Genomic DNA, 22,857 nt, shown 5'->3' with positions numbered 1-22,857 from the left:
ATGACTCCAGTATTAAAGTATCACAATTCAATGCATGAAACATCTCAAATCTACGACAATAGTTTTAGGGTTCAAGGTAGCCTTTCCCATTGCATCGATTAAAAAAAAGAAATAGCAACGTTACCAAAAGTACAGCAAGGAGATTTTGAAACCTTGAGTACAGCAAGCTAACTTTTGACTAGACTGCAGGTGGTTTGACGACACCTACCGACACGAATATTAACTGCAGCAACGTTCTTCATGTAAGCCAAATTACGGCCCAACGCAAAACAATCTTCGTGTGACTGTCCCTGACGGGGGGCAATTTCATTTACAGTCACGCGATATAAAGTCGGTAAAGTAATTGTCGATTTTGCTGATTAGGGCGCTGATTTTCGCCACGTTTCAAAAGGAAAAGACGGAGTTATGTTCGTGATCTATATGAGCTTTGAAAGAACCACTTGTTATAAGTGTCAAAACATTGTGAGTTCTTTCGAATCAAATGTGCTTCGAAATGAAATGTAGAGTTTGTTATAATTAAAACCCTGTAAAATGAAGTACTGTGGCAAAAACGTCACTGAGTCTGTAAACCCGGCTATATATACGAGCCTTTCTCGTTTCCCCAGTCTCAGTTTACGGCGATTTTCCCACTTCCAGTCCACCGAGAGGACGGATTAAAGCTTAAATGGCAGGCACCCAGGCTAGTCAAATCATGCTCTCTTGGGGGATACGATTTATATCTGGCTCATTCCTGGACATTCTGAAGGAAAATTCAGTTCATTCATGAGTTCTGTCGTGCATTTGAGTGTAACAAGCAAGGCCCGGATATGTGTGAACATTATCCGTATTGATATTATATTTTGGCCTTTTACTCAACCGTTCATCTACTTTTTTGAGGTAAGAGACTGATAACTCTGACCGGGCGTCACTCAGAAAACAGTTCGAACTTTCACCCTAATATCTGATTGGAGACCTTGGCCGATTTCCAATGACAACTTTTTGGCCTTTTACTTGACTAGTATTTCCATGCGTGTGTGTATACACGTAAACGAACCCACTCAGTACACACGCAATTTTTTAGAACTGCACCTAAAGATCATCACTCAGTGAAAAAAGTTGGAGTAACAAGTGTCTAACGCGCAAGGTATGAAATTACATATCGTGCAAGATGGCACTGTTTGAAATGAGTGTATTGCAAATTTGGAAAATCATTACTTAATCTAAAACAAGCTAGTCAACCCGGGGTGCTTTCAATGTATGCAAGTTTAATATGCATACCGGCCAGCCTTTGATACTACACTGCTCACTGACGCTGTTGCAATGCACAAAGACGGTAACAATGAACCGTTGGCGGCCAAAATGAATCAATGAAACCAGTACTAGTGGCAATCACGTTTTAAATTCTTGTCAAACAATGTGCGGCAAATCTTATGACCGTGCATTTGAAAAAAGTAAATTTGAAACTTTGATGAGACGACTGAAGTACGACAAATCCAACAACAGTCGTGTAGAACAGAGCCGGGCACCTTTCAAAAGAACTTCAAGTCGTACTCTAAAGCAAATATGACCTCTGAAGAGCTTTTGATTTGAGTCTCCATGAGATCATAGCCTTACACAAAAGTCGGATGTCATGATCTTTCGCTTTTTTTTGCCCAGTCTTAAAGTTTGGGTTTGTTATGCGCATATCAGTCTAAGTGGTGCGCCGCGACAGCTACTAAAAGCGCACCACTTTCAAGTCAAATTCAAGTTTGCGAAAAGACGCATAAAAAAAGCTGAAACCACGACGTTTCATAGATTGAAGATCATTACAAGCGATATACATTGGGGGAAGTTTGTATTTATTGAGTTTTGAAAAGTGAATTAGTCTTCCAATTGCAATTGTTAGATAGAGTGGAAAAGTCATGAAAACCGCATCCACCAACGATGCTTTCACCCTAGTTATGTTTCATCGTACATCAAATAAAGTGATAAGTTAGTTAATACGTTAACTATCTAGTTAATCAATAGACTGATTAACTAATCCTTTGTGGCTGTTAACTAACCAGATTAACTAATGATGCGAAAGAAAAGAGACAAGGCGTAACTTTTTGACTTGCTCTTCAGTCCCATTTTGTGTGTCATGTGAATACATTGTCGCAGATCGGGTCCAACTTCCGCCTTCTGCTACGCTTTATTCAAATCAGTTGGTTAGTGAATGGCGTCAATAGTCCTTAGAGGGGGGCTGCCAGCATTGCTATCTAAACACTGTACTTGTATGAGGGCAAGTCGGACTGCGATTGTATTTTGTGCAAATGGCGGCGAGGTGACCGCGCAAAGGCACTGGGACACACCCATTCAGATCGGCCTTGTTACGTGTCGCCGTCTCAAATCACTCCACTAGTTCGATGCAGCCCTCAATCGGCGTCAAAATGGAGAAGTTTCAGAGTGATGGTAGAGCAGGAAAATTTTTGCCGACGGAAAGTCCGCCCGGATGACAGAGGTGGTAAAAAGACGCCCAAAATGACTGATCGGGTCAAACCCAAGCCACGGAGCTGAAAATACCCGGGCTGATACGCGTCAAGGTAACTTTATTCGCTTTCTGTTACTGATTCTTCATTGGATTGGATGGGAAAATTCACATTTGGCCGGTCGGGTAGTTTTTTCGAGCGGGTAAGATGGCGGATGTCACGTGACCAGCCTTTTTCAGTTATGTAAATAATGAGGTGAGTAAACACCCTCCGCAGGACCCGGATGTAGGACCACTTCATCCAGAAATAGATGCATCCAATATGGTATCATAATCATAAAGAGATGACAAATATACAGACAATCAGAATGACATGTGTACAGGTGTTGTTGTTTTTATTCATTAAATATTCCTTAAGAAAAGGCTGGTTGTAAACGATTTTATGTGATGTGCATTTTCATCAACTGATGAAGAGGAATTCATCATTTATTTAATCCGTAGCATCCACAGAATACAATAAGAGATGTTGTTCTAAAATCCTTTTTAGAAAACACTTCTGTTAGTTACTAGTGACATACAACAATAAATACAGTCAGTGAATTGTTTAGTAAATAGATATTATTTTTATTTGCAGCTCATTTCTTGTTGAAATATGATAAAAGCTGTTCTTTAAATGGTTTTAACCCTAGCTTATGAAATGATTATATGATTCATATGAATTAGCAATCATGTTGCTAGGATGACTCACAGTTATCCTAATGAATGTTCAAGATTGTGTTTTCCACGCTATCTTGTTGCAGTGAGATGACAGTGGCCTTGATTTGTGATAGTGACCACTAATTATTCACATGTTGTAATATACTAAGCTTACAAAGCCTCTGAGTTTTACATTCATATCTACATTGATAATTGTAAGAAACATAACATATCAGCTTGGCTACCTGAGCCGTGTTTATTGCATGTCCTCATACAGATTCACACCTGACCAACACGAGAAAACAAAAGCTATTTACAAGCTAATTACATGATTATGATAGTGGTACAGACGGTAAAGACATGCAAACTGCCTTTCTTGGGGAGATACATTTCCCACCCCCATTGTTGATATATGTTTGACTATGCAGTATCATTATCATTATCTTCGAGATGAAGGTTCAAGTGGTCTGTCTTGGAAAATAGACTGCTTTCTAGATCCTGTCCAACATAACATTACTCTCATACAGTTAAGCTGTAACAGTGGGGATCAACCTCCACTAACTGTCCAGTCTAACTGGTCCGGACCTTTTAGCCAAGTGGTTAGCGCGTTGATTTCCCAAGCCGTGCGGATCGGGATTGGCGGGGGTTCTAATCCCGGGAGCGGCGTACTCGCCCCTTTGGGTTTTTACAAAGCTATTCATGAGACGAATTATGGGGTTTTAATTTAAAAACCACAAGGCTGACTTGAATCATGCTCCAAGCGGCCCGCTCAACTAGCTGGCCCCCTAGTGTAAAGAGTTAGCCTCAGATATTGTATAACAGAGGCAAGCAAACCTACTGGCCACTCTTGGCCTCTAGAACATGAAGGGTGCAATGACTTGGTTGCTATAGCAACATCCTAGCAACCATTGACAAAGCAGAGGTCCTATGTGACAGTGTGACCCATACCCTAATTGATGTATGATCATCTGGGTCAATAGCCTTATAAATAGGTAGATGTTAGACAATAACATACACAGTATATTATGTTATTATATACTTATATGTACAAAGTTCCCCACATCCCCATGTCTTATTCTGTCAATACGCATTTAAACATACCTTGGATGTAATGCATATTAATCTGCCAATCAAAAAGACATGTAACCTTACTGTATACTTATTAGTGTGAGACTTTGTAGTGTTCAGTATTCAGTGCAATAGACTCACAACGCAACTGCTGTTTAAAACTCAGGTCAGGCAACCGCAAATATTCTCTTTTCCTTGATGATATGATTACAACTCCAAGATTGAAATCTAGCAAAAGGCACATACAGTCACTTATTCAGGACGTCTCATGATACAAGTCTGTATTTTCTTGACATGTAGTTATACATGTATGCATTTAGAGAGAGGAAAATTCTACATGTATAGAATCATAAGATATTGATGGTGTTTTTTTTAAAGAAAACTTAAAATGATTCAGCGATAGAGTCAATTCCATGTCACCGAGAGGGTTTTCAGGTGATATTGCTAGTGAGTTCAAACAATTTTAGATAAAAGACTATTCCAGTCAAAATAGTTCTAAATTGTTCAAACAATCAAGAATGAAAGTTTGAACATGTTTGAACTTATCTATATATGTTGGAACTATTTGGAAAGTAATTGTACAAATATCTCTTTATTTAGAACAATTTTCAAACATCTATGTGATTGTTTCACTGTTCGAACATGTTGGAACAATTTGCATCATTTTTCAAATGGTAGGTTTGGGTTATTGCCCCCATAAAAGTAGGTGCTAATAGCACTCTATTGTCTGCCTCTGTATATTTTTAGATTTCACGTCTGGACCTTTGTTTTGAGGTGTCTATGCATGGCACCCAGGCCTAATCCCCTATACTTTGAAGGGATGTGTGAATTGCCCTGTTCCCATCCCACTGACCCAGTTATACCATATTGTTATAATGTTGGAACATGTAGGAACAAATGATCAACCTATTTTCCAACAGTTTCGAAAATAATACAAATAACATGTGCAATGTTAGAAATTTGTCTAACATGTTGGAACACAGCAGAAACTATTTAGTACATCAAATGAATGTTGGAAATTGTTCTAAACAGTCACTTATCTCCCTCAGATTGTTACAAAGGTTTTGCAAATGTTAGAACAAAAGGCAACAAACACCCTCTCGGTAATGTGGAATTGACTCTACACCCAACTCCTTACAAAAAAAAATAGATTGTCAATGTTTGAAAGTCTTGGAAAAAAAAAAAATGCATGTTGTTAAAGGCCCAAAAAGCCTTTATGTAGGAAAAGAGTCTTGAATGGCGAAGTATAGTCAGGCATTATAAGAGGGTTGGGGTTTTGTTCGCGTGGAAAATTTTCGCGTTCGCGTGGAAAATTTTCGCGTGGAAAATTTGAAATGGAGAATCTATCTATAGGTTCAAAATATCAAAGTGATTTTATCATCAAATTTTTTCTCCCTTGGGAATAGACTTGAGTCCCTTGGGAATAGCACACACCACACCCTGCCCACACCCATGCAGGGAAAAAGTTTGCCAGTAATTTTGATCATTTGCTCGTTAAAATACGCTAATTAGTTGATCAGAAGGGAATTGAAGGTTTACAAGTCTAAGGTTTCACACCCAAAAAATTTCAAAGGATTTTTGCAATTTAAAAGATACAAAAAAACAAGTTGATTCCCAAGGGGCTCAAGTCTATTCCCAAGGGAGAAAAATTTTGATGATAAAATTACTTTGATATTTTGAACCTATAAATAAATTCTCCATTTCAAATTTTCCACGCGAAAATTTTCCACGCGTACGCGAACATTCTTCACGCGAAAAAAACCCGTTCCCTAAAGGGCATCAAATGTTCTATGATAATAGTTCCCCTCAGGGAGGCATACATGTAATGTACATCGTCAAAGCCTGCTATGTCATACCAGTTAGCTTTGAACTTGGTATGTTGGAGTATGGCTGTGTTATGTGTATTTCAATTAGTGGATTTTGTATAACCACCCTCCGGCTTTGCAGAAACCACTGGCAACTAGTTATTTTTACGTTTCGTGTTTGTTTGAACTTTTATTTAATTTCAAGGGAAGCTCAAATTGGCCTGCAGTCCGCTTTTCGTTGAGGTATTACAAAAACACATCAAAATGGATCTAACAGTTACTCTCCTGAAAGTCTCTGGCTGAGGTTGACTGAATGACTTTTTGCGATACCCAAGCTCCAAAGCAAGGCATCAGAAAGAAGCAACCATATACCTGTGGCCTACAACATCTACTTGGAGCTTAGAAGAAGTTGGTTACTGTAAATCTTGAAATGTTCACGGTGGCTTTATTTTATTTTCACAGTAAACTCTAACCCTGAAATTATAACGTCTGGAATATGTGTTAGAATTCTACTGTAGTACAGACCGCGAACTCCAAATACTGCACAAAGCTCCTTTTCCCTCCCTGCGAAATCGAACCACCACAAAAGTAAATGCATATACAGTACCATTGGTAAACTGTTCCAGGCAGTAGGATTGTAGTAAGGGATCAAATGCCTGCATGAGACACTCCCGCAGATGCTTGAGATGACCTGTTTCAAGGATAAAGAGCTGTAGTAGTAGCACATGTACAGTGGCAGCTATTATAACAGACTCAGTAGTAGCCTGGATGGAAGAACAAGTAGAAATACCTCCAGGACACGTTGTGGAGGTTATATTTTAGGCAGTGTTTGTCTGTGTGTCTGTTGGTTAACAAGATAACTTGAGAACGGCTGGATGGATTGGTTTCATATTTGGTGTGATGTTAGGTTGTAACAAAAACTGGAAATAAATATATTTTGGGCCCCCTAGCGGCTTCACTAGGTACTGCAGCAAAACTTCAGGTTTTGATATCTCGTTATTAGTGTCGTTGAAAACCAGGACAACCTGACACTCATTCAGAATCTTGTGCAGAATCTTCTTTGTTTAGAAGGAACGGGACCTCAGTCAGTGGTAGGTATAATTTAAAGTACAGAGTCAAAAGTTTAAAATTTTAGTCAAAAAAAAGTTATTACATGCTACTTGGTCTGTTGAACCAGTTAGAAATACCCAGAAATTCAGAGCTTGTTGGCCAAAATGGTTATGTTAGATTTGTATCGTGGCTGAAATTTCCTTTTGTAGACAAAAATATCTGCCTGTTTTGACTTTTGAGAGACCGACTGAGAAGGTGAGAAGAGTGTGAAATTTGCACAAGGATGATAATCCCTTTTAAACAAAGAAAAAGATAACGCAAAATCTGGACTGAGATATTACTTTCACTAGTCTTGATACTTATCTTGTTTCTCCAGATATTCTTAGAGTCTATATTTACCTCATTGACAGAAATAGGTAAGTTTTGGAGGACAAATTATGATGGATTATGAAAAAATGAATGAAAGCTGCAAAATGTTCTTTTATTACAAGCTGTAATACCTGGATAGTAACAATATGCTGAAGTCAGCATTTTAAGGTAAGTGGTTCAAGATACTAATAGTGTTATAGTCCTAGGATTATTTAAATCTAGATCATACAACAGGTTTTCTAACACATGGATCAAGAGATCAGAGGGGCAGAATGTTCTAGACTTAGTTTGAATGCAGAAAAAGCCTGAGGGCTCAATGATAACATCTTATTGCACTACTAGTACCTGTGATATGAGCACACCATACATATGCACCAAATAATACATTTTTGTGGGGGTTCGGATCCCCAACTTTGTCCAGGAAGTTGCCACAATTCCTCATAGAGACTGAGGAAGTTTTGAAAAGTGTATGGCTTCTGAATAGCTATATCACACACTGTTGAAGTCAAAATTTTCCTTGTCAAAATCTGACAGAATTTCACAGAAAACAAGATTGAATTGACTAAAATTTCCAAATGTTCCTCTAGTGGTAGAGCTAGCCTCCACCAGGCCTCCCGACAGGGGTATTTATCATAGAATTTGGCAAGAAAAAAGGAATAATTGGCCAGAAGAGTCAGTCCACGGAGAGGTTAATAATTCCCCCGTGCTTGCAAATGAAACCCTATGGTGGCCAAACTTCCCTATAGCTGGTGTAGTCTGTTACAGACTTTGGTTGAGCCGCTAGAGGCAATTGGACATACCAGTATTTTGTGAGTTGGCAAGATCTTTGCAAATCTAAGTATTTGTATGCCCACTTTATCTTGAAGACATGCCAAACAATGGATTCAGCCTCAAAATGATTTTCCACCAAAAGACCATACACTTAAGAGCCATACTGGATGCCTGGCAAGGTTACAATTTCCAGGACCACCCTGGACAGTTGTGTCTGCAACTAGCCTGGTATTCAAACCTGTCATATATATCTCTTTAGTCCTCTCTGCAAAAGAGATGTGGCATCTATAATAGGTTTGGATACCAAGGTAGTCTGCAACAGTCTCCAAGTGGGGCCCAACAGGCTATCAGATACGATTCTCTCAGTCAAAGCAAGGAGGTTAAACTTCCTTGGTCAAAGACAAATTCAGTACCCCATTATGAAAGAGATTTTGAAGTTTGTCCTTAACAGTTGGCTTGGAACAAAGGAACCTGTATTTTGGTAGAATTTACTTCGGCTCTGAGCCCTGAAGGCAGTACCTCATATAACCTCCTTGCTCATATTTCTTTCAAATTTGATGTTATAGGAACTTCTTGTAGAAAACTTAAGTTTTTCAAATGGCCAACGTCATTCGATAGGAAATACTAATTCTGTATAAGTAGTTGATAAAGCTGTTGTCAAGACTTGCCTTATGACCATGACTATATTATCTAGGTTATAAAAAGGCAAAAGTAATTCAGTTATTCCCCATTGATCTGAAATATATGCTAAATTTCCATTGGATGGTGATATTGGTTTCCAAGAAACCAATTCTTCTCTAGATTCTTTGTAGATGTCATGTATTGTACTGTACAAAATGTATTTAGGTAGAAAGCCTGGTCTAAGTTTGACAATCAAGTGTTGTTAAGATGTTCCTATCATTCTCAGTTACAAGGATTTTGAAGTAAGAATTTTGAGCCATAACATCTGGAAAGTAGTTTAAAGCACTGCCATATTATTGATATACATTTACCCACTATGGATGCCTTGCACTCTTCTACATGTATCTGTGAATATTGTTTTAGAAACCTATGCAGAAACAGTAGCCTATCCTTCTTTACATGGTATATTTATTATTATATTTTGATATGCTGTCAGGTCGTTCACCATTGATTCATATTCTAATGTATTGGAAAGTTCTTCAGTCTTAGATTTGAACATGTCTTTGTGGATGAATACATATTTTCTAACAAGTGCTTATTTTGTCAGCTTTTTATTCTACCTGGTTGCTACATAGTCATTTGATATTAAATGGAGCAAATATACCTGTAAAAATGAACCATTAGATAAATATGTAAAATATGTTTTTCTTCAGATTGCATTGCAAAAGTGCCCTGTTCAAATTGATTGTGTTTTTGCTGCAAAGAAAGGAATAGAGATTATGGAGCAACTATGAAGCAATGCTCCATTTAGTCCCTCAACTTTCAAAAGATCTGTTGTTATTTTTATTGTTTGTTGTTTGTATAGTATCTTCTTCCATTTCACTCCAAAGACCACCAGCAATTCATTGTTTTCCTTTTGGGAAAACAAGTGATAATTCTCTGCATCTGTGCAAAAATGTAGCCCTTGAGACCTTTTTTTTAACATCCAGTGATCGAGGATATTGTTTCACGATGATCTCCCCTCTGCCAGTGCCAAGAAGACACCTGGGCAGGTGAAAAGCTAACTTGTTTCCCGCCTTCCTGACCTATTTTCAAAAGCGTGTCCGCCCCACTATTGGCCCATCGGTAGTACACAAGCTCACTTATCGGGACAAACCATTTTACAATGGCGGGGAGGTACGCTTGGACGTATGCAACGTGTTAAACATTTGATTAACTATCCGTAGATAGCTTAGAAGGCTTGAATAGTAAAAAAGAGACATTTTAACGGTATTTTTGAGAATATTTAATAAGTTAGCGGTACTTTAATCCGATGGGAGTCCCTTTGAGTTGTAGACTGTTCCCTACCACGTGCGCATTACTTGGAAGAGGGGCTGCTTGGATTGGAGGATTGGTTGAGGCCCCCTAGGTCGTTTTGGCTTGGCGCGTTGCTGCCAACTTTGTGCTTTATTTTGGGCCGGCCGAGAGGAGAGAGACGAGCAGAGCTGTGTTTTTTCTTTCATTTCCCTGCCGAGATCCACGTTCACAGAGAAGATGGAGAAGCGAATCGAGCTCGAGAAGAGGGGTCGGGAGCCTTCACAGGTATGCTTCGGCGCGGCGGCCGCTTGAGCCTGTCCGGCGGCGCGCGTGCCGAACAAGGGGAGCCGAGCGTGCATGTGCTCACACCCCCACGGGCCCTGCCGTTCTCCTTTCCGCTTCCCTACAACCGTTCCTTTAATTTTACCGTCTTCCTAGTGTTTACCTGAGCTAAACCTCACATTCTCATCACCTGTAGTGCGAGAGAAGAGTCCCGGTGGGTCCCTTTTGGTGGGTTGGGTGCAAGTTTGTAAGTTGTGTTGGGGGAAGTCGAGCCTCGCGCGTTCGGTGGGTCGTCAGAAGGAGAAATGGCGGCGACACGGACACTTCGGGCCCGCCTGCTCCTCAAAAACACCGCCCTTATCCACCCTTATCCCCTCAGCCCAGGCGACAAGAAGCACTCAGGTTGTGGATAAAGGCTTCTGTGATGTTCTGTGAAAATCTGGGGGCTGTGATGTTCGTGGTTTTCTAACGGGGATGGAAGGAAGGGGGCGCGGGGTTTTGGCCATTTTGAGTTTCCCCCTCTTCATGCTCTCCACATTCGTATGTAGAGCATGCAAGGATTTGTTTGTCTTGTCAGTAGATTTTTGTGGGTTTTGTCGAATTTTCAGGAGGTTTCGACCAAATTATTGTAAGAAAAATCTGTTGTTTGTAATTTTTTCGATCGCTGAGTGTTGTCCAGTGGAATCAGACTTGTGTATGTTGAAGGCGACGTTCAAAATGAGTCGAGGAAATTTGAATTTTTCTGATCCCGCGGTGAGCGGCGCTCGGCCACGCTGACTGATTTTCCACCTTCCCGCGGATGGTTTCCCTTCGAGCCGGTTTTGTTCGATAAGGGTTGCAAATCCCAAGAAATTTTGAAAATTTGGTTAATTTTGGCCCGCGTTGAAGAAAAATACGGTCATTTTTGTGCTTCCGTGAAGTGCTGTTGCATGGCGGAGTGGGGCCGCCATTTTGGATAGGCAGCTAATCAAGTTACACAATAAAACAAATAGGAGATCGCTAAATTCTGCTAAAATTCTCACCCTATCCGGTCAACACTGTGTCCCCGTAATTTTACGACCTTTATGAGGAGCCCCGCTACCATATCGACCCGTGTGTGTTGTTGTTTTTTGCGCTGGGAGCCGTCTTGTGAGAGGTTGTTTATCGGGAGATGGGGGCGAACAATAGTGTGCTGTTTCGTGGCGTCCCTTCCGCGCGCATTTACCGATTTCTTCGTCCCCCAAACTTTCACTTCCCGCCGCTTGACAGCCCCCTAACCCGCCCCAGGAACCCACCTGGCGGGAAATTCCACAATATTTGTCCACCCTGGACCGTTTAATGCATGATTTCATGGGCGGGAGGTTGATTTTGTGCAGAGATGTATTTCTGACGACGCAACGAGTCAAATGACTTGCTGCAACGTGTTACATGTGACGTCTTCTGTAATATATGGCTGGCCGCTAGGGGGCTTGTCCAGAAATCCCACAATTTATTGGAGGAAAAAAGCCGTTTATTGATGAAATAAAACTGAAAACAAGTCCAATAATAGAATTTTCCTGTGATTTTTGTATGGTTACATTTGTCTTATTTTTTGAGCTCAGGATTTATATGCATAACACTTACACAGGTAAACAATAAGGCCCCAGAAATATTGCACACATAATTATATTATACACTTGGATAGAATTTTGAAGTGGATAATTAAAACATTGTTGGAAGTTCAATGTAAAATGTGTGATACATTTCTTGTAAACATTCATGTTTTAATCATGTGAGACTGAGCTTGAATAACTCAAATTTTTATTTTTAAAAATTGGACTAAAAAAATTAGCACAAAGACCTTGTAATTAATTTATCCTTTTGGACTTCTCTTTGGTAGATTGAAGGTGAACATAGAATCTTATGCATTGTTTGTTTTTTTAGTTTGTAGAATTGATGCTGAAATATGCATTATTAAGAATAAGAATATTAACCAAAGATATACCAATGGCTTGAAAACTTTGAAGCTGTATTCTTGAGTATTATTCAAAAGCATAGCCAAGAGACATTGCAGGCTAGTCACTGCATGAATAAAACATTGTTACCTTACAGGGTGCCTGGAACATAGACACATGACATGGTTAAGGTCATGCAACTTTGATGGCATGGTACCTGAAGGACATTATTACAAATATGAAATACATATACAAATTGAAGTCTCAGTTATTCCCCTACATTTGTTAATGATATTCCTATTTGTTTGATAACCCAAATTGCTAACATTTCTGTTAATCATCTTACGCGATATACCAGCACTATGTAAAAATGCTATAGGTTGAGTTGCTTGTAACTAACCAGGAATTGAGATTCTCAATTTTGAAGGGGTAAGCACCCAAGAGAAAATGTCAAAGTGGCCAGTGTCTTAATAACATAACAACAGCCAAGTCTTGGAAGATGGTATTGGAACACTTCCAATTTTTACCAGGGTCAAAATTGCCTTTAACCAACTACCTTGTTATGTTGTCATTCAAAATTGGATAGTACAGTACCTAAATAAAATAACAAACATTAGATAAGATAACAAACATTTCAATTTGATATTTAGGATTTAAATTATATTGATGACTTGCTCCGAAATTCTAGTGTGTTCCTTATGCTCTGTAGAGTCTTCCCCAGTAGGTGACAACAAGGCACATGGCTTACGGTTGGTTCAAGTTCAAATTTTTCTTGTCCAAAAATGTTAGAGGCCCAAAATAGACCAGTCAGAAAGCTATGACATACCTTTTTTCCTGATTGCCTTTCTCAATCTAGATTGCCATATCAAGTAGCTCCTATTGTTTTTGGGGCTAAGACTAGTAAGAGGCAAAGATCAGCAAATTCTGTAGGATGAACAGTTGTAGTTGTAATCCTGTACAACAACTTCTTGCACTCAAAGGATAAATCATCCAGTTCAAGGTCGTCTAGTTAGGTACTCTTGACTTGACTGCGTACAAACTGCTGCATGTCAATACCTTAGATTGTAGCCAATGACAGGTCAGCGACCTGCTTGAAACCCAAGTACCCTTGAAAATTGTTTGTCGCCTGGTCATTTGGTTCTTGGGAGGGACTTCTACCAACAAAGAGACCCCTGTCAGGTCAACTATAATGGTATGACCCAGAGTTATTGAGGTATTCACATTGGAGATGTGGGTTGGTGGCAGTTGGCTGATAAGGTGGTTAGGTTGGATATGGGCCCCACAAGCTGTCCTGTGTGCTTATTATACAATTCTGGCAGTCTGTAGATGCTATTAAAGTAGCAGCAAGGGTTGGAATGCTTCCAGGGTGGTGTTTTGGCATTATTGAGTCTAGGATTTTAGAAGGAAGCTTCTTATATACCTATTAGTTGTGCATCTATGTAAAAGAAAGGTACAACGCTAATTTTGGTAAAGGGGGTTCCAGGTATGTGTTTGTATAATAAAAACCCTTTGGATCCACCTGGGTTTTTAGAGCAATCAGACACTGAAGTCCTTCGTTCCCCTGAAAACAGAACAGTGTTGCCAAGAAAGCAGGCAATTCTGTTCAAAGACGTGTGATGTCACCTTCAAATGAAGAATTATAGATTTTCAATCTCTGTCATGTGAGTTGTGTATTATTAATGTCATCATTTGCGTGCAGTTCAATTAAGATAACGAAGGGTTGGTTCATGCAATGAGAAACATTTGCAGCACTGTATTGTGCGGATGGAAAACACAGTCAGCTTCTTTTTGAGGCTGAAATCTTTGTTCATTTGTTCAAGAGGCTGTGCTAGACAAATTGTGTGGTTCCCCTGGCTTGTCCTCTATTCAGGGGCTGGGATCAGTGATGGTTTTCTGTTTGTTCTTCAGCTTTAAGCACTAGGGAAGCCATCTGATGGTCTGCCAACGAAACCATTTGTTTGTGTTTGTTCTTACGCTATTCACTAGCAGTGGGTATCATTTGGTGCGTCCTCGTTGAAAAGAATAGAAGAAAAATCTACCGGCCATTTTCAATAACTGTTTTCAGACATTTTTAGATCTTCCTTCCAACTTCAATGATTTTGTGAGAAAAATTAGAAGTGACAGTTGTATATTAAGGTCACGCTCCGTCAAGCACAAACAATTTCTCAATGACAGTTCCAACATTCTAACCTTGACAAGTATCTGTAGTAACTAAATCAAAGCTAACCTGTGTTAAGAAATTAATCATTATCATGTTGTCTTTTCCAACAGATCAAAGAGTTGAACCTGGACAACTGCCGAAGTATGATGATCGAAGGTTTGACGGACGAATTCACCAACTTGGAAGCGCTGTCACTCATCAACGTGGGCCTGACCAGCCTGAAGGGGTTCCCCAAATTACCTAGCCTCAAAAAGGTGACCCCAGTAATTACATTATCTCAGTGTTATGATTTTAACATTTCTTTGTTGTGCTGTCAATTGGTTTGAATCGGAAGGATTTAATTTTGCATTGGGTGGAAAATGGGCACACCGCACAGGCGCACACTGCATAATTTACTGACTCTGTATTGTTTACTGTATGATGATTTTGCAGTGGAAAGGTCACTGCAAAAACAGCAAATATAATTAAAAACTACCACAAATATTTGACTATTTACAGTAATGCAATGAATGAAAAAGCAATGACTATGCTAGGAGTATGTGAACGATTTTTTTCCTTTGAGTAGGTTTTTTTTGCAAGTGAGAGAAAAGGATAGATTTTTGGCCTGGAAGCAGGTTCCTTCAAAACAACATTAACCTCTGTCAAGGTAGTGCCATGATTTCCTAGATTTTTTCCGTCTTGGGTCAGACTTTTTATCTCAAGAGAATGTCATCCACACCTTGAAATGAAGTCCATGCGGATTGAAATCTGCGCATGTAACTTTGATTGATTTTAATTTCCTTTGCCCTTTCCGCAGCTGGAGTTGAGTGACAACAGGATACAGGGTGGTTTGAATCTTCTGTCTGGCTCCGGCAAACTCACACATCTCAACCTTAGCGGAAACAAAATCAAGGACTTGGAAACATTAGAACCATTGGTAAGGCTTTCTGTTTGTCTTTCAACTACTCACTATATTTATTGGTCCACCAGGTGACCTTTGATGTAAATGCCCAGTAGCTAACATAGCTAGTTTTATATATATGGACTGGCAATGTGTTAAATCACATCAAAAGACTTATATCCTATTAATCTCCAAGCAGATCTATCGGTGGCAAGGCAGTATCAAAAGGGCCAACGAGTACCAAAAGCCGCAGGTCCTTTTGATACTGCCTTGCCACCGATAGATCTGCTTGGCGATTATACCCTATATCTCTAGGGCTTGATCACAGCTATCAAAAAATGCTTTTTAAGATAAAGAGTTTTCGAATGCAAGGTTGTAATTTAAATTTAATGCATCACACGTTATTGCCTAAAATGAAATTTTAGCTGTGAACATTAACTGCAATGTGGTCACATAAAATTTGTATCAATGAATACACGGTAGCTTACCTTTATCTTTAACCTTGTTTCCACCTACAGAAAGACTTCCAGACCCTGAAGAACTTGGACTTGTTCAACTGTGAGGTCACACAGATCGAAAACTACAGGGAGAACGTCTTCAATCTCATCCCCAGTCTCAAGTACTTGGACGGCTATGACAGAGCAGACAAGGAGGCGGACGACTCCAGTGTAGAGGATGAGGATGAAGATGATGACGAGGAAGACGGTGTGTGTCTTAAGATGTTTGTCTTTAAGTCTCCTATGTCTTAGAATTACATCCACTTGACGGAATGTCTAACCAGCTAGTTATGGTAGAAGTTTGAAAATTGCACTTGGAATTGAAGGTCGTTTTCCTTCTTGCTGCATTGCTTGAATGCTTTGTACTTGAATTTGAACTTGTAAAGGAACTGTGCCAAGCTAAATCATAGACTGACTGATAGACATCGCATTGCTTGAACGTAAAAGAAGATAGAAATGGTTGTGATCAGTTAGTAAGAGAAAGTTAAAGGAAATACTATTCTAACTTAGTGGCAAATCTACTGGGCAACCCATCAACCTTTAAACAAAGAGTTTTTGTAAACCTGCACCAATCAGCACCATCTAAAGTTAATTTGATTTAATTTTTTCTTTCGCACCTGCAGAAGATGGGGAGAATGATGACCTTGATGGTGAGGATGCGAGTGAGGGAGTCCTGGGTGAGGAAGATGATGACTCAGGTAAGAGGAGTCCAGCTATAGACCACATCAAGGCTGAAGAAAACAGAAAGTTGTCTACTTTGACTCCTACGTGTTATAGGCACTTGTTATATAGACAGTGCCTCAGTCTTGCATTGGTTATGAAGCTTGCTGCTTTTTTTGTGTCAAGTAATGATTATTTTAGTGTAAAAAAACAAGCATCACAAATTACGAAAATTGTTCAATGAATTGAACCATTGCTGACAGTATCTAGGTAGCTTTTTTGAGAAACGAAAACTTGGTATGTTTCATTTACTATCCATAATTGTTTCGTAATGTGTTCTAGGAATGTTAATTAAGATGATACTTTCCCATATTTTTTGTCCTTTGTCATGCATGCCCTATTTTCTTAATTGTAACGGTGAAACTCATGCTAATATTTTTAAGCTCTTCTTTGCAAAAGCAGTAGTGCCTCTGCTTTCTTACTATGCCACACAGTAATTCCCTTCGACCCAGGCTGGTAGATGGTGCATGTTAACCCGTGGTGTTTTTTTATCGCAGACGACGATGATGACGAAGAGGAAGATGCCATTTCCATCACGGGTGGGTTCAGCGTGAGGTTTGGGTGTTCTGTGCTAATGGTGTGAAGTTCTGGTTGCTTTCAGGGGGAGAGAAGCTGAGGGGAAGTTTAGATGCCTCGCTGTCGGTGGTTTAATAACTAGGGCTGAGGGATAAAACATGTCGTCGGAACTAAACCCTTAGTATACTGACCCTGTAAATCCATTTAATACTGCGGTTGGTAATTTTAGTGGTTGGGGGAAGTGGAGTAGTTTACGGCATTTAATTTTAATGGTAGGAACAAACATCACTGTCTCAAATGTTAGTAATGAAACATTTGCGATGATGAAATTTTAGCAGTTGACCAGTGACTGTTAAGTTACCGTTAAATCAATAATTACATAAGTCAAATGTTGGCTGAAAGTGCAGTTTTCACAAACAGATTTCAAGAAAGTCAAACGTTTCAGGATCATGTTACTGTATAGTAAAAAGACAAATTGATTTTGCCAAGAAAAACTAACTAACACATTGAAGGAAATCATTGGATAGGACTGTGTACTTCTTGTAAGAAAAATATTCCTAGAAAAGAAAGAACATTAGAGGGAAAAAATATATAAAAAAATAACCACTGGGTAGTAGGCTTGTATTCGAGCGTATGATTTCTATATATGTAAAGATTTTATTCTCATTTTAGAATTTGTTAAGAATCCCTTACCATCGAGTATTTGTGCTTGGCCATGCTTTGCCTTTTTGAAGTGAATTTATTAAGAATCCCTTGCCATAGAGTATTTGTATTTGGCCATGCTTTGCCTTTTTGAAATGTGAATATTCTCAAGAACCGATGGCTAGGTTAAGTTTTGAAAACATTAAGAAGACCAAACTAAGGAGATAGGCAAGAGATAGTATCATGCTTACTAATTTAGAGGTTTGGCTCTTAGCTTTGCTGTTGATGTTGCTGTACTTACTCCCTGCTTTCCACCCTTTTTTTCCTGGCTGTTCCTAACAACTGTTTGCTTTGAAGACGTTGCAGTGTGTTGTCATTCTCTCCGATATTCTGCTAACAAAACCTCTCTTGTTCTCCAGTCACAGTTCACAAGACTTGACAAGTTTCCTGTTTGTAGGATATAAAACAACTCTGTCAGTAGGGCTTGCTGCAGGATGTAGATGTGTACGATTTTGTATCCTGTCTGTAAAAATGGTTTGTAGAATCTCGACAGTGAGGACAATATTGAGGTCGCTTCGGAGAGAATCAAACACCACTGTATCCATTGCAGTGTCAAAAACAGATGATTTCCTTTGAACTCAGCATCAATTGTAATCAAAAGACACAAAGCAGTACTGCAGTAGTGTTAACCTTTAGCACAATGAAGGAGCCAGTTTGTCTACAAATTCTTTGGTTTGGGGGTAAGGCAGTAGGTAAAAGGTTAAACTTCAAAGCAATCAATTTTTTTGTCTTGAAAGTCCTTGCAGCAAGCCCTTCTGACTCTTCTTACAGTTGTAGTTTCCTCTCATTGTGACACAAGTGACTTACTTATGTTCTTTTCCCAACAGATGATGATGAAGAAGATGATGATGACGACGACGACGACGACGATGATGATGAGGAGGGTGATGAGGATGATGATGACGAGGATGATGGGGAGGTGGTGGGAGAAGAGGAGGATGACGGAGAGAGTGGTTCGGAGGTGGGGCTCGAATACCTCTACAACAAGGACATAGACGTCAGTGAATGTTCAACTGTTTCAGCCTTCTTTCCACAAGCCTCCAGTTTGACATGTGCAAAATCATGACTTATTTTGGCAACACCTCAGAGGCTGAGCCTAGTTTATAGCATTGGGCTTGGTTTGAAAATATTTGAAGCATTCTACCTGTGGATACTCACAAGTATTCATCAGTCTTGGTCCCACATCAGATGCCCCGTGTGCGTTGTTGTCTAAATGTCGTGTTCCTGTGAACATCTCTAATGCTATATTCAGTATGCAACTTGGCATCAAAAAATAAGGTCTGCAAAGGCAGTTTTTATTCATGTCCACATGGTACAAAATCAAACAGCTTTTGGCACTTTCTTTTGCTGACCAAACATTCTGTAGGCAGTAGATGACCAAAGTAGCTATTCTGCTGGATAGGAAGTGCTCTAAAACTAGAGAATGATAATTCTTCAGAAGATAAATGCTCTCACCTTTGATAAATGCTCTCACCTTCAATTCAGTGCGCTTGACATGCACCCTTCTGTGTGGTGGAAGTTGTCCTATTGCAGGCTTGTAGGAAAAGGTTTTCACTAATGTGGTTTGCTTTGCTTCTCATGTAGAAGGACAGATATCTGTGTGTGGATGTGGGTGTGTTTCTCCTTTGCTGAGCAGTCTAACATCTAGTCCTTTCTTCAGTGCTGTCAAAGAAGTGCAGATTTGGATGAAGTTTTAAGCGTGTGTTTTTCCAAGAGACAGTGATTGCGGTGTTGTGACATGTAGAGCAGGGAGAAACCATTGTTGTCTGTTCCATCTTTACCAATATCTCATCAAACAAAAGCTGTTGTGATATTATGATAACTTCAAGAAAGACAAGTTGCCTCTACGGAGGAGGGATTGAAAAAAAGAAACAGCTTTCAGTTTGAATGAGGTCTTGGTAATTGTGGGTGGTCGTCCCTGACTGGTTTTTGTATCCCCAGTGGGGGCCAGGAGTACTGCAACTTCTGCAAATGCAGCAAAAGGTAATGGCTGCCCTAGCTAGAACTCTTCTTCCTTGCTGCCTGTTTGCATCTATCTGTTTGCACCAGATCAAGCTTGTGCATTGTGCATTTCTTAGCCTTAAGTTTGCAGTGCTTTCTCCTCTCTGTAAGTTTGCATTTTGAAACTACAGCTTGCTTTGGAATGCTGTTTCTTTTCTCTCTCTATCTACAGACTTTGCAAGAGCAACTTTTCAATCTGTTCCTTTGTAGATGCAGATGCCCTTTGTTCTTGTTGTGCTTTGGTGTTGGCATTGGGTATGATATGGACTTGACGCTAACACAATGAACATTGCCCTAACACCCTTTGAATTTTGAAAGTTCTTGGATACAATATCAAGGTTTGCAGTTGAGAAACTTACACGTACTAAGGACTGGGTACCAGTTGAGTTTGTCTGGTATATTCCTCAATTGAAAATAACACAAAATGACAGACAATCGGTTTTTGTACCAGAACAACTTGTGCACATTCAGGCTTTGGTGTTGTGTCAAATGTTGCCGGTTTAGTTTTTGCACCAAACTGGAATGCAAAATGTCTTGAAATAACACAAATAAAATGTTAATTCAATCTATACCACTGGATTACAAAACGAGAATAACACGTTACAGATGGCCATCTTTCACTGATGAAAGATGTCAAACGGACATCTGAAACGTCTGATACTTTGATATTCTAATCCAGTGGTATAGATTGAATTAGAATTCTATTCTTCAATTTCCTGGATAACTTATATTAACAAACTGACTTGTAATAACATTTGTTGTTGTTTTTTGCGTTTAAAGCTTGACCATACTAAAGCAGTATTTAACATTCGCAGGATGAGGAAGAAGAGGAAGACTTTGAGCCAGGAGATGAAGATGAGGAGGAAGATGATGAGGAGGATGATGATGAGGAAGGCGAGCAGCAGCGAGGCGAGAAGCGGAAACGCGAAGACGCAGACTTGGGAGACGAAGATGAAGACGACTAGTCATCCACAGAGACTTAGTTTTATACTGTATAGACGAGGTAGCGGGGGGTAGATACTTGTAGAGACAAGGTATGAGTTAATTGTGGCCGGTCGATAACTCCTCTTGGCTCTTATCTACAATGTTTGGAAGGGACCATAAACACAGTGTAAGTAACTGTTACTACCTGTTCAAAACAACCGGCTTCTGAGATCAAGCGCAAGATGAGTTGTTGGTTGCCATCAATAAACTTGGTTCAAGGGGTTTGGGGAGAATTGATTCGTTGGTCAGCTGAGGCTCTCAACTGACGTCAGGGTAAGGATACCGCTAGGTCCCATTTCTCCAGTTTTTGTATGTATATACATATCTTGAATAGTTTACTATTAATGTTGGTCATTTCACTGGTTTGATAATGTGCGTTTGCAGTTAGCAACAAAAGAGTCCGCTTGTTCAAATTTGCCGCTGAGGTATTTGTTCCATTCCTTCTGCTGTGTACGTGTTCTCGAGAGAATGAAGAACCACGGCGCGATCACCCCGCTTCTCCGCAACATCTCTGCCGCTCAAAGATGCTTGCGAGTTCCAGACGGGTGTATAAAGTTCTGTACAAAATGTTGAGGATCCAATGAAAGCGAATTGGTGATTTTATGGTGCAGAAAAAAATGTATATTTTTATTGTCTGTAGACGTAGCTTAGACTTCCGGGGGTTAAAAAAAAATTAAAAAGGCAGAGATGTGGTAAGAGAAGGAGGTGACCACGTCGTTTAAAACTTGCTCTATCCAGTTTGAGGGTGACAACAACGTAAACTGCCCAGTCAGTGTAAGTAGGAACAATCCCAGCTTTTCTTGCCCCCCTCCCCACGTCAGTAACTCCTACCATATTGTGTATGCGTTTGCAGTTTTTCTACTTCAATTTGTAAAGGCTTGCAGCCCATTCCGTGTAGTAAAACAACAACTGCTAGCTCACTACCAAAGCTTTAAGGAAAGGTATAGTTCTGGGCATGCAGGGGCAAGTTCTTGTGGACTGTCTACTTGCAAAGTTGTAAAATAAAGAAGAGTTGCCCAGATAAACATTCGTACCAAATAGTTGTGCTTTTCCTCTCTCTCCTGTAGCTTTTGATTAGACCTACTAAGCTTGGCATAGATTTTGTAGACAGGAATATGAGTCCTATGTTCATGTATTGGAGCATATGTAGTCTCCTTAATGATTGATACACAGGCAGACATGAATAAAATAATGAAAAATGCCAAGTCAACTTGTTGTTAATGTGTGTTTCAGGCATTTCTGCATGTATCCATATCTGAATATAATGAAAGCAACCTTTACAATCTTGTTCCAACATAAGTGTACATTGACTACACCAAAAGCATAAGAATTAGAACCATAGAATAACAGAAAAAAAAGTAAAATTTTCCTCCACATACTTCGATATGTTATCGTTACTATAGTACATGTATATTGATAAAGTTAACAAAGAATCACATTGTATACTACACAATTCAACTCATATATTAACAGTTTGCGAAATACAAAAGTCTGTTTTGAATTTCATCACTCAGATCGTCAGCAGGTTTTTGTTAGGGTCGGTCGGGTAACCAGAAACGCAACATCTTTTTCTTGGGCCTTATTTATCAATTGTCACTATAGTGGTATGCACAATAGCATAAGGCAAAGCAATAGCCTAGGATCATCAAACATAACCTGCAGAGGCCAGTGTATACACATGTCCAATGGACGCTGCCACCATACCATACAGGATCTGCTGAAATGTAGAAGTAGAAAGACGAACCTCAATTTACAAAACATGCAACCAGTCAGTCCTTCCAGCGTATTGGTCGTCAGATGTGATTGTAAAGTGTAGGGGCCTAGTTTCAGGCAGTACAGACTGATACTGTCTTATACACAATCCTAAGTCCTAGCCATGTGACTTTGATGCCATATACCTAGTGCTAGATGCAATACCTCACCTGACACACGAGCATGATGCAGTGACACTAAAGGCTTAAGAGTATTGACTTTGAAGAAGTGTATATTTACTTTCCTGGGCAGTTCAATCACTGCATCAATACCTGCACACACCTGACCCAGTTAACACCAATTTAACATGTCAACAGGTGAGGCAATGCTGAACAGGTGTTAACACAC

At 39.7% G+C, this 22,857-nt stretch overlaps 1 protein-coding gene across 8 annotated transcripts; it reads left to right on the top strand.

The window, feature by feature from the left end:
• The first annotated feature begins 2,271 nt into the window (after positions 1 to 2,271).
• On the top strand, positions 2,272 to 21,962 carry LOC136425731 (acidic leucine-rich nuclear phosphoprotein 32 family member B-like). Of its 8 annotated transcripts, none has more exons than XM_066414672.1 (9): positions 2,272 to 2,540; positions 14,568 to 14,711; positions 15,254 to 15,373; positions 15,856 to 16,042; positions 16,458 to 16,532; positions 17,052 to 17,093; positions 18,600 to 18,769; positions 19,714 to 19,755; positions 20,589 to 21,962. In XM_066414672.1, the coding sequence occupies exons 2-9, from the start codon at positions 14,601 to 14,603 to the stop codon at positions 20,736 to 20,738; spliced, it is 897 nt and encodes a 298-aa protein (XP_066270769.1). In that variant the 5' UTR covers positions 2,272 to 2,540; positions 14,568 to 14,600; the 3' UTR covers positions 20,739 to 21,962. The 8 variants fall into 8 exon arrangements, with proteins under 8 accessions (XP_066270769.1, XP_066270765.1, XP_066270764.1 ...); XM_066414668.1 differs by lacking the exon at positions 2,272 to 2,540 and adding an exon at positions 10,145 to 10,386 and having other exon boundaries at positions 18,600 to 18,733; XM_066414667.1 differs by lacking the exon at positions 2,272 to 2,540 and adding an exon at positions 10,145 to 10,386.
• The last annotated feature ends 895 nt before the right edge of the window (positions 21,963 to 22,857 follow it).

Source organism: Branchiostoma lanceolatum, chromosome 19 (genome assembly GCF_035083965.1).
Source record: "Branchiostoma lanceolatum isolate klBraLanc5 chromosome 19, klBraLanc5.hap2, whole genome shotgun sequence".
Taxonomy (NCBI): Eukaryota; Metazoa; Chordata; class Leptocardii; order Amphioxiformes; family Branchiostomatidae; genus Branchiostoma; species Branchiostoma lanceolatum.
Note: the sequence above shows the minus strand (reverse complement) of the source record. Positions and strands in the feature narration are given on the sequence as shown.